The 12,858-nt window shown below is 32.2% G+C and overlaps 1 protein-coding gene across 1 annotated transcript; it reads right to left on the bottom strand.

Moving 5' to 3' along the window:
* Positions 1-68: 68 nt before the first annotated feature.
* On the bottom strand, positions 69-7,137 carry LOC140990146 (U-box domain-containing protein 6-like). The gene is made up of 12 exons (XM_073459725.1): positions 7,086-7,137; positions 6,517-6,612; positions 5,974-6,159; positions 5,641-5,748; positions 4,336-5,513; positions 3,283-4,067; positions 2,117-2,296; positions 1,352-1,473; positions 1,216-1,256; positions 870-968; positions 380-544; positions 69-267 (listed from the first exon to the last, which is right to left on the bottom strand). Exons 2-12 carry the CDS (start codon positions 6,565-6,567, stop codon positions 252-254), a joined length of 2,931 nt encoding a protein of 976 aa, XP_073315826.1. The 5' UTR covers positions 6,568-6,612; positions 7,086-7,137; the 3' UTR covers positions 69-251.
* Between the last annotated feature and the right edge of the window lie 5,721 nt (positions 7,138-12,858).

Here is a 12,858-nt window from a genome sequence, read left to right as displayed (position 1 = left end):
AGTCTCTTCATTGATCTGCTATATTCAAGTGATCAAACTGTATAATTCTCTGATAAATTGAATATTTCAAGGGAGTTATATTTGAAGTTTAATGACAAAGTTGTAGCAAGTAACTGGAGTTGGGAGTATTTATTCAGCTGATATTCGAATCACCAGGAAGCTAATCCCTATTTTCATTACAATTGCTTCCATCTTTTCTGCTGGATTGATGCAACCTACAGATTGAGGACCAATTGGTTCCGAGGATTGTTTCATCTACTTTTATTCCTGCAAAATTGGTAAACGTAATATGATGTTGCACACATTTTAACAAGAATAAACTTGTTCAGGGCATGCGGTTTGACATGAGAAAAAATAGCTCATAAAGAGGAGAATTTACAGCTTCAATTGTGAACCATCTAAAGAGCTCCTTAACGCATCATAGTGTCCATAACCATGATACAATACGCGAATTGGATTCTCCTTCCCATATTCTTGGCCATATTCAGCAATAATCTTGACAGCATTAGTCCTCTTATCCAACATGTGAACAGTTATCGGAACCCTGAAAATGTTTTTCTTTCCCGTTAATTTGTTGAATACATTTTTCATCTAATAGCACACAATAAAAAGAGCATTTGCATTTTGTCAATTATTAGTGGGTTGCAACCATTATGATTATTATTATTATTTATTATTTACCAAAAGGTCGAGTGCAGTACAGTATAGTCATCGGCACGTAATTCATATAATGAATTATGTGGATGATTGTTTGTTGTTCAGTGCTCTTATTGACAAATATAACCATTTGGGATGATTAAAATGGGCGAATTTTCACCATGCACAGAAGGAAATATAAATGCAAACAAAAAACCACTGAGAGCACGTACTGTAACACATGTGATGACATGAGCAGCTCAGGTTCCCCACCCCATACATGGGGCTGTCGCATTTGTGTTACATAAGTATCAAAATCACCTTCTACAAACCTGAGGATAAAATATATTGAAGGTGTTACCCATTTAAGAATTGGATAAGCAGTATGAAGTTACTATTCTATACTCAAGACACAACATGCTCGATAACATATTCCCATAAATGTTTCGAGTGTTTCACATTTGAACTTACTCTTATCTGAAGTTAAAATGCGAAGTTAATGGATACATAACTGACAAATGTGAAAGGGTCAGAAGTTTTCAGAACTAATCCTTGAATTTTCCAACGATCAAATCATACCATTCAGAATCTTCACGCCTCTTGATAAATTCATCTGCGACCTGCAGAACCAAGGAATCCTAAGTAAAACTATGCAATATAATATAAGCAACTGAATTCCTTCAAAACAGCAGAACAGAAAGAAAGGATTTTGTACTGTTGCTCTAAGCTCATCTGCAAGTTCCCTTTCACGGTTTTCTGTTGGAGATGGCTTTCCTGCACGTAGACAAGCACCATGAACCACTGACCGGAACAAACACCTCCCATCGCCAGGTACACCTGCCGATAATGCAATTTACATTGGTGCAATTAGGCCTAATAATACTTATAATAAGAATCAGGAATTATGTCAATCAAATCTATATAAATGTCTCGTCAACTAAAAGATTTCAAATTGTAGGAAACCAAACTCTTTATCAGTCGTATTGTATTGCCAGAAAAACATCGATCCATTAATTTGGACAAAATTTGTTCATCCAAATTTAATGTTCAAGAGCTTAATAAATGGATATCAAGTTATGAGATCAACTGGTAAAAAAGAAGAAGAAGAACAGCACACATAATTTTGTTCAATTCATCAGCAAAGCAAAACCCTTCCGAAACAATATATTCTTAGCAAAAAAACACAAGATTTTAATCACATACCTGAGCCTAGATCCATGTTAATTACAAGAATTTCCAAAAGCAAACAAGGAAATGGTAAATTGTCAATAATGGGGGAAAAGGCTCAAATACGAAATTCATGCAGAAGAAAATTGAAACCAACGGAAAGAATAAACAAACGTAAGCAAATCAACTAAGCTGCCAACAAGCAAACCAAATATAAAAAATAAATTTTTTTTTACAGAAAACTAAAATAAATAAGATTCAATCAAATACATAACGAAACCGTAAAACATACGAAAAGTCTTGAAACGGTTACCGAGCGGAAGTTTTGATTTAAGCATAGGTACTAGAACGATAAGCAGCGAAATAGCATATAAATTACGAATCGAAATCCAGAATTTTTGATCTGCACATACAATTAAATGGCGTTGATAATTCTGATAAAGAGAGGGAGGAGCTGTCACACTCCGATCAGCATATTGTTTGGTTGTAAAGAGGAGGATTCAATCATTTTCAGTTGCAGAATCGAATTCGATTCACCGAAAGAGGTTGTGTGCACTCTCGTGGAGAAGATGAATTGGGTGAGGGATCCGGTGTGTGTTAAACTGAGTTCTGCTGGAGTGGAGGGATATCGCATTTCATTGATACTACCTGTACCTCAGTCGCCATATTTCTGGACGTTGACGAGTAATTATAAAAAGTGTTTATAAATATAGAAATTTTATAAACAAAATTTTTATAAGTTGTTTTAAAAATAAGTATATTTTTAGATAATAATTGTTTTATAATAAAAATTTATTTAAAAATAATTAATAAGATGTTGCGATATTTTATAAAACATAAAAAAAAAAATTTGAGATGTCTTGCTAGTAGATTTTGTGACAACTTAACTCCGTTGTATTCTAACTTTGTGCATTGTGATCGATGAAGCCATGCATGGTTTATCCAGAAAATAAATCACTGAAATTTATTTCAGGACAAACGTCTCAAAATGTTTTAGGGGCTAACAAGGATTTGTATGTCCAAATATATTATTACATAATATGAATTGGCTAGCTTTTAGTTGTATTTATTTTGATTATTCAAGACTTAGATACGAATCTAACCACAAAACCCCATGCACAAGTGATAGATTTATAGTTATTGCAAGAATAAGCAACACCAACTGTCACCAAGTATAGCAGAATATTTGAAATGGTGAGGAAACGAGACATTTATCATGCAAGCTGCTCATGGAAACTCGGCCCCTGAACAAAATCCAGAGGATTTACAACCAAAAATTCACACCTAATTTTAGCCACATTTTCTTGAAAACAAAGATCTAGGGACTTCAAACTATGCTAGATACTCCGTTGATTAAAGTAGACTGTACACTTCTTCTAAGAGAATCGTGATACTAGAAAAGCCGAGGCAGGCAATAAAGGCATAATATACAAGGGAAGACAACTGAAGCCGTCTAGACAAAGCAGTAAAATTTTCAACGCTGGTACACAGAAAAGCTCTTGTTCTTCCACCAAAAACTCAATGTTTTACCGACTTTTCGCCTCGAGATTGACTTGCAAAATGGCTTTGAATTTTGAGAAGGCAAAGCCATCTCACTGTTCTCGGGCATAGGTCGACTGGGAACAGGTGAAGGAACTCGTTGTCGCTTCTCCCGAAATAACATCAGAAGCTTCTGGGCTTTCTGTTTACCTCTAACTGTCCCATTTACAGAAATCGACACTAATGAAGGTATCGCCCCTTCTTGAAGAACCATTTCACAGCATTTGTCGCTCGTATTACATAATATCAGAAGACAGGCTGCAGCTTGTTCTTGTTCTACGGGCTCACCGATGTCCAAGATAGTAGCAAGTCCGGTAATAAGGCCAGGAGAGGCAATGATTTCATCTCTTGCAGATTTACTCGAAGCTAAGTAAATTAACATGGTAATGCACTTCTCTGTTGAAGAGTGGTCACTGGGATGTGTGATAAGATTGTGAAGGTCATCAATGATACCAGCTCCCAGAAGATGAGGGATATTGGTTGAATGACTGGAAATGTTGTATAGGGTGTGAAGGGCATCGATCTTACATTGCTCATCTGTTTCAAGTTTAAGGATGGAGATCAAGAAATATACAGCTTCCTGTGTAGTCCCGATAATGGCTTTGGCCTCCTCGAGGCAGGAAAGATTTAGGTAAAGGGCAGTTGTTGCTCCAACAGAATCGGTATTAGCTATCATTTTTTGCAATATTGGAAGCACTCCTGAAGCCAATAACAATTCTTTGTTTCTGAAAAGAGTGGAAACTGCGTAAACACGATGCTCATAAAATGTGATTTAAAGGCTATATAAACGTCTACAGTAATACTGTATGTATAGCTCATAAATTTTTTCTGCAGTATCAAATAAATTTCAGCAACCAAACGAGTAGAAAGATTCTTTAAAGAGTTCGGATTTTATCAAAGGAATTTCAAAACCAAACGAGTAGAAAGATTCTTTAAAGAGTTCGGATTTTATCAAAGGAATTTCAAAATCATTCGATACAGATGTTTGTATACCTTTTATTATTTACAGCAAGATTGAAGAGAGCCATTGCTCCTATTTCTTGAGCCATCCCATTCCTGTAAGAGACAGCAGAGTCCAAGAAATGCAGCAATGCCTCTACAAAACCATTAGCCCCCATATAAATCCTGGCTTCTTCATCATCTTTTAACAAGTGCCTTATCTGCTCCACCACTTTGCATTTCTCCATCAAGTCATCATCCTTCTCTAAGACGGCCAAGAAATCGTGACACTGTTTGAAGGAATGGTAATCTCCACAATCCTCTTTTTGCACAGAAGTAGCTTCCAGTTCATTTCCTTCAGCGTCCTCAATGATACCACTTTCATTCAAAGGTTTAACCTTAACACCCTTGAACTTACACAAATCGAAACTTTCTAACGATTTTGAGTTTGCAGAGTCACTTTCGGATAACACTAGCCTCCAGTAATTGAGATGAAGTGATCCTGGTGGAGCGTCTGGAACAGGAATCCTATTATTTTCACACCAACTAGCCACCAATCCTTTAACACAGTAATTGGGAGTCAAAGAAAGATGAGGGAGCTGCTGCTGAGTTTTAGGACAAGTGTTGTGACCGTCACTAAACCATTTTTCTATACAAACCCTTTCATATGTTTGCCCCGAAGCTACGATAACTGGATCATGCATAAGTTGCAAAGATATAGGGCACCTTAACTCTTCAGGGGGCACATGAATCTGATCTGATCTCCGGAAATTTGGCTTGAAATTGAAAGAACAGAGTTTCGAAAACTGCCTATCAAAAGCAAAACCATTACAGCCAAGCATGTTACCATCTTCAAATGATCCGTGGATAGTAGGCGAGCAAGGTGTTGATCCTGGTGAGTCATCCGAAAACTCGCCCCTGAAAACCTTTGAGTACTTTCTCATGAGATGCATGAGATAAGCTATGATAGACTCCTTCCTTTTGTCGTCATCAGCTCGAGCTCTTTCCACATGTTTCTTCAAAGCTCTTCTCTCTCTAAGTGCTGCTCTTGAAGAGGTGATACCGAGCCTAGATGCAGCCTGATGAAAAGATTCAAGCTCCTCATTGTCATAAGAGTTACTGTTGAAATTTCTCCCTTGTTGAAGCAATCTAATAATATCGTCACCTATTTGCTTCTCAATCGGATCAAGAGAAAACTCGATCCTTCCAAGTTCACCCAAAATCTCTGCGATCTGGAAAAAAAACAGAATACTAAAATTCAAACAAATTTCTAATAACTTAATATATAATTTGTACCAAAAATCAATTAAAACTTCTCCAATACATTTAAGTTAACAGAAGAACCAAATTCAAAATCACCTGACTGCCAATAGCTGGTGGAACAATATCTTCAACCCGTTTTAAACTATCTTCAAGTGCACATCGTGCTTTCTCAAATTTCATTACCACTGAATCTCCAGTTATTGCCTAACAAAGAAAAGGCAAAGAATCAAGCCGAACCAAATGTGATGGAGGGATTGATTAACAAATTTGCATACTCTTACTAAACACAAACATGAGTTGACTCCATAAATTTTGGTAAAATACAAAAATGGGAGATTAGGTGGTGCCAGCTACCATTTCGAAATTCGTATTTTTTTTTTTGGTGCATAAGAAAAAAATCGTTCAGAAGTGAAAAAGAATGAGTCATACCAAGTAAAGTTTACTACATTCTGCACAATGCTGAAGAAAATTCTTGGTCTTTTCAAGTGCTATATGCAGAGCACATAGTGCTTGAATACCAGATGTGCTCCTTGGTCGAGCCGCCTCTAGATCAGGGAATATCGCCAACACTTTTGCATACACGGAACTTAGGTTCTTGCACATCTCACCATGTAACTACACCAACAACGAGTATCAGCTAAGGTGAAAAAACCCACCAAAACATTCCAATATATAATAAATAAATGAACTAACAAAAAGCACATAAAAAAATTAAAACCCCAAACTTATTTGCCAATTGGCAAACTGCACATCTATGAAAAATCGAGATGTTCCTGCTGAGAATGCTATTAAATGAGTGCTCTATGCGATCAGCGAGATAGATTTAAGATCAAATAAGAATTTGAACCCAAGTATCATTTAATGCTTCCACATTCTTGTAAATAAAATCATTCTGTAATCAACCCCAAATTATTTCAAAAGGCATGGTCAAAAAATAAACAAATCCTCTGCATTTATGATCCTACTCCATACCTTCGGTTCACCAATGGAGAGTAAATTTTCCTCAATCTCTGAAGCGTCCATGTCCAGCAAGGTAAACACAGGTGACCTTTATGTAAAGTTGTAAACTTGAAAAAAGATATATTTAAAAACACAAAGAAGGAGAATATCATTACAACGAAATATGCTGTTGCATTAACCTATGATGAATAATAATCATTATTCTACGCTAACTAATTATTTGAAATAGCTTGCCAATAATGTTCCTATTACTCTAGTCACATCAGCTTGACAGACGAGATTCAAACTAAACCACTCAACCAAGAAGGCAGAAGCATCAGCCCTCCAAAGAAAACAAATAATGCTGAATAATAATAATTTGAAAGCACAAAATGAGTGGAAAAAAAGAAGCTAAAATCAGTAAAATCATTGGCTGATTGTTTTTACTCATTTTTTTCCCGAACAAATGGCAAAGATTGCTAATAAATGAATTTAAGGAAAACATAAGCATTGAATGTATGAGAATAATGCAATAGAAAATTTTAAAAATTTCCAAAATTGTATAAATGCTTTAATTTTGCAAACAGAAAACATTTACATACCAGTTTAATGAAAGATGATTTTCAGTGGCTTCATAAAATTTTTAAAAAAAATCAGCAGTCAATTCTTCGTACGTTCGCAATTTTTTTTTCTCTAGATTTTGGCACTCATATTTTGTTTTGGTGGCACAAAGAACAGAGGAGGGAGGAGGAAGATACTCATGAGCTGGAAATGGTAAGGTTATTCTATAATATTATAGATAAATGTGGGGAGAGAAAAGAAATGCAATAAATTCAGTTGGGAGTAATATGTTAATATTTGATAAAATATGGGTTGATTTGTGAATATGGTATATTTGGAGGGTGGAATGAAAATTATAATCCCGATATTGGTTCTCGGACCGGCCGACGGTTGCCGGCCCCCCACTTTGCCTGTAGATTTGTAATAAATGCTCCCCAACTTTCAAGTGTCCAATTTGAACCGTGACATAGTATTATTATTTGGCTATCTTTGGAGGGTAGGAAATGATAAATAATTGGATTAATTATAAAATTCAAATTAAAGATATATAATATGTTGTGATAAGACATGTTTTGTTTGGTAAGATTTTAATGAGTATGATAAATTTTACATTTTATGTTGTTGAGAAAAAATACCTTAAATTAGCATTTATGACAATTTAGAATATAAAATGATATTTGTAGCAGTGTTTTCAAAACTGTGTGTTCAGCTGTTAATAAATAAATATTTTATAAAATTTTAAATTATAGATTATGTATTTATCTGACAATTTATTTTTTTTTAATAAAAATTAATATGATTTTGCATTTTATCTCATTTTTAATATTGAGCCCAAATTCAAAACCCGACTTTAAAGCCCAAGTGCCTGAGAAAACATTAATTTTAATTTCAAAATATACAAAAAGTAAATGCAAAATAAATTAAAGCTCAAGTACCAGAAAAAACACTCTTCTTAAAATTCTATATCTCGCTTGTAGATACTTTCGGAGCTAAATTAGTAATTTATGTTATATTTTAGGAATTAGATTGGCAAGCCTCCCAAAACAATGGGATGTCTTTTCACCCAAATAGGTTTTTTTATCATGGACTTCTTGATAAATTGGGTTCATAAAAAATGAGACAAACATGGGTTTATCAATCTATCATTTGCTTATTACTCATACCAAACATACCCTAAGAGAATTGTTATTTAACTTCATTTTTATTATATACATTCTATTTATAAATAAGTGTTACTTATTAAATAGAATGTATAAATAAATGTTACTTATTAAATAGAATATAAATCAAATAAAATAAAGTGCAAATAACTACTCTCTTATTATTATTGATATATACATCTAACCCATAACTCATTTCAACTATAGTCATCTTGAATTAAAATTTGGAAAAAGTATTTTTTTTTTATATTGTAATGTGTAAATTTTTCAGCTTTGATGATATCAACAACAAATTTGTATTTTTTTCATTTTTTATCATGTTATGGTGGATTTTAATTTTGTTACGTAACGTGTGTACATATATATTTTCGGTTTTGTTAATTTTATCGAAGTTTATCATTTTTGTCTATTAAAAAATACCAAAAATGAGAATAACATACGTCAAATGACTGAAAATGAAAATATATAGTAACATAAACAAAAATTAAAAAAACATACAAATTACTGAAATATAAATACAAATTCATCATTGATATATCTAAAAATAGAAAAAAAAAATAGTTCCCCTTAAAATTTTAAAATGTAATTATATATTTTATTACTGTAATAAAGATGGTCCGATCCATTATTGTCGGGGACTCTGTAGTTTTCCGCCAATCAGGTGAAGGATAGTCCGAAAAATCACGCTTTGCACGTGCAGAAACCAGAATTGCCTGGTGATATTAATTTTGGCGGTAGAAAGGTCGATGTTTTTTTTAAAAATTATCCTTTTTATTTTATTTAATTGGGAATGGGAATCAATTCATGCCATTCTTTACGTTCTATATCTATTTTAAACTATTATAAAAATTATATATAAATATAATTTGATTCATATTACACTCTTTTTAATTAAAAAAATAATAAATAAGCGAAGATAAATTTTAAGAAGTATTGAGGAATTTTTTCAAAAACTAAATAGTTTTCGTTTTTGAAAAAGATATCAGGGTGTAATAAATTTTCAATGTTTGGAAAATATCAATAAGTGGTCTTTTACTGTTATACAATTTAAATGATTTGAATCGTAAAATTATCAACAGCTACCTATTTTGATAATACGGTAGACTCAATTTAATTCTATAATATGGGATATGTTATCTACCTGTTAATTATTAATTTATTAAAATAAAATCTCGAGGTGATATTTATGTGATAAAAAATGTATCTTTATCCATTCACTCAAAAAAATGTAAGTGCTAGTTGAGTGTTGTGTATGTAATATTCTGGTCCGATATGAGAAAAATTAAATATTTAAAATAGATGTATAATAAAATATAATTGATTTTACTAATTTTACTTAACTATTTTCGTAAAACGACGACGATAAAAGTAGTTGTTATAAAGATATATTGTACAATCATACAAACGTGGGGCTACACATTAGGGATGACAATTTATTTTTCACCGTTTTATATAATTTAAAATAACCATATGCTGTAACTTTAAATAACTAATATTTAATAACATGGTCTCTTCACTTAAAAGGTACACAAGCTCGTACAATTATTTTCTGGTATTTTATCCGAAAACAGGATCTATTTTATTTGACTTCCAAATAAAAAAGATTCGAAGGTTCATCATGAGCATAAAAGTTCTTTTCTTTAAAATGTTGGGTCCGATCCAATTTCATAATCATTCATAATGACATAATTATTGATCTATGAATGTTTTTTGAATATGTATTTTGTAAAACTGTCTCATGTACTTTTGTGCGACTGTCTCACGTATCTTTATTCGTATGACGGAACAACAATAGTCATATTTACAATAAAAAAAAGTAATATTTTTTACATAAAAATTACTATTTTATCATGTGTGACCCAAATAAAATATATGTCTCACAAAATTGATATGTGAGATCGTCTCACAGGAATTTTTGTGTTTTTTATTATTAAAAAAACTAATCTCGATTCTCTAGCATTATGTATGGGATTAAATTTAAAGTGATTCAAATTGATAACGCCTGGCTAATTATAGCTCTAAATCCAAAATCAACAAATTCATGATAAACTTCGGAAAATATATTATTAATACAACGCAAAACCTATTCAATTTTTTATATCGACTATCATCTATTCCTATGGACCTCTCAATGGGTTATTTTCTAATAAAAGAATCGTTAAGTTAATATTTATTTCATTTTGTTCGTATGAACGAAAAGAAGTAAATTTATTTTATATTCAATAAGTATCAACATGCAACGGAGGGTTAATACCATTTTCAATGTGTAAACGTGTCACATCTTGTGTCCGACCTTATTTAAAAATTTTCCTTTATTTTTTTATTTCTTTCAGAATTTTTTTTCAATATATGGATAAAACTAATTAGGATAAAGTCAATATTATGAAATTTCGTCCAAGTTGTTTAATTTATTCGAAATACGCATGCACTACGTGTTTTCTCTTTGCAAATGGACACAAGATTTGGTTCACGTCAACTTTAAAATTACAAATTAAAGCTTTTGAGAATTTTTTTTACGTTACACATAATTTTGTCACTCTTTTATCAATTTTGATTGCTGAAATTAATCTACGTTTGTTCAATAACATAAATTTCAGCATTAAATTTGGTTAAGCAAACTGTGATACAACATTTAATAAGTATTAGTAAATATTGTTTATTTAACGTTGTTATTTCGAACATTGCTTCAACAATTGTAAGAGTAAAGATCTCTCTCTATATTACAATAAATTAAAGAATTACGTGAGATTTTAAAAATAAACTAAATTAAAGAATTCTTTATGATTTAGAAAAAATAAATAATAACGAAGTAGAGGTTCAAACTCTGGTGACACTAAACCGCTGTCCATGTCGTAAAAAAAGATATAGTCTTTAATCTTTATGTTTAAAATTCAATGAAGCAGTCCTTAAATTCTTGTCTCCAGTTCGTCAACAAACTTTATATCACGCAAATGTGAAATTTCTGAAGTAATAATAAATACTAGAGATAGTTTGCGGACTAAAATCGAGAGTTATGATTCAAATTTTCTCTTACTTATTATCACCACACACAAAATTAAAGTATTCTATAGATCGAGATAGTTTAATGGCACATACATATATCTATCAAGTTATTTATAAACATTAAAAAAAACTTAATATTATTTTTTCAAATTATAAATTAAATTTGATTCCTTGTAAAGATATAAATTATGGTTATAATCCCTATATTTTTTTTAATGATGACGAAACATGTGGCTACTATCATTTGTTGCACATGACTGGTTAATCTCGAGCTAACGCAATATCATGTAAAACACGCTAGTCAGATGAACCGTAATGAACAAGTCATATGCTACAGTCTGATTCGAAAAACATATTGATTGGAGGAATCAAACCCTCGATCATTGATTAAGTACTCATTTATTCTACTGACTCAGATATACAGTTATAATTCTTATTTGCTAGATCTGACGCTCTATCTTGACTAGTTTTTTTTAGATCTTAATATGTGGGACGGGAGTCGAACTCAAGTCATACACACAAAAAAAAGAACATGGTCGGATCACGAGGGCTATTGCCCGGTGTTATGTTGACTAGTTATTTGAAATGAATGGTTCATCATGCATGAACAGGAGGACTCGTTGAAACGCAACCTCTAACATGGAACTACCAATAATTCATCCTCTTTATTAATCCTTATGTGACTGTGACCCCGCCATGTCTACAATGTTTGTTTTGTTTTTCTCATAATTTTTTTTAAAAAAACACAATTTTATGTCTCATTTATTTTCTTTTTAAGGAAAAAAATACGACGGAGATAATTTCATCAGTGTTATGCTCAAAGTATAGTTGTTAATGCTGAGAATTTAAAAAAAATATATCTATAAATCATGTTATTAAATCCATATATCATAATAAGCCATAAATTTATGTCAAATTATTAAAAAAAATATAAATTATAGTAAACGCGTACCATAATACATTGGTTGATCTAGCGTTGAAGTTATGGATCTTCCAATGCTTGAGTTTCTACACATGAAAAAGATCATATCAATTTATTTAATAATTTTGAAACTTTTAATTAATTAGATCAAGTTATTGAATCTTTTATTAAATATCGGGTCAATATACATTTATTTAACTATGTAAGCCCACGAAATTATTCCAACTGTTAATAGAGACATCTTTTTTCTCCTTGTGCTGTGATAGTGTAGAGTCGCATATTAAATTACGAATGAGCATGAGAGATTGAGTAGAGACTACATCTGGTGAATGCTAACAAACTGGAAAGTTAAGTCATATAAAAAATTATAGTTAATGATAAATTTTTTAAACTGTATAGTTATTCAAATATCACGTGTTGTCACTTTTTCTAACACAGATAATTATTATATCTCAACTGATATCCCGGGATGTCCCGATGTCCCGAGTCACATAGGCGAGATATGGATAGTGCCCGGATTAGGAGAATATATTGCTCTTGAGTCAACAAGGTGACAACCTGAAGGCAGATCCAAGTATCGGGATGGTTGGGACATTGAGAGTGACTTGACAGGAAGTGTATGAGAAGAGGTCTGTGGGGGCCCGTGCTCCTGATTAATATTTAATGACCAAACAACCAGGATATCTTAATGTAAACAGCGAAAGCGATTAAACTTTTTCATTTTGGGCC

The sequence above is a fragment of the Primulina huaijiensis genome, chromosome 12 (assembly GCF_012295235.1).
Source record: "Primulina huaijiensis isolate GDHJ02 chromosome 12, ASM1229523v2, whole genome shotgun sequence".
Lineage (NCBI taxonomy): Eukaryota > Viridiplantae > Streptophyta > Magnoliopsida > Lamiales > Gesneriaceae > Primulina > Primulina huaijiensis.
This window is presented reverse-complemented; position numbering and strand designations above follow the sequence as displayed.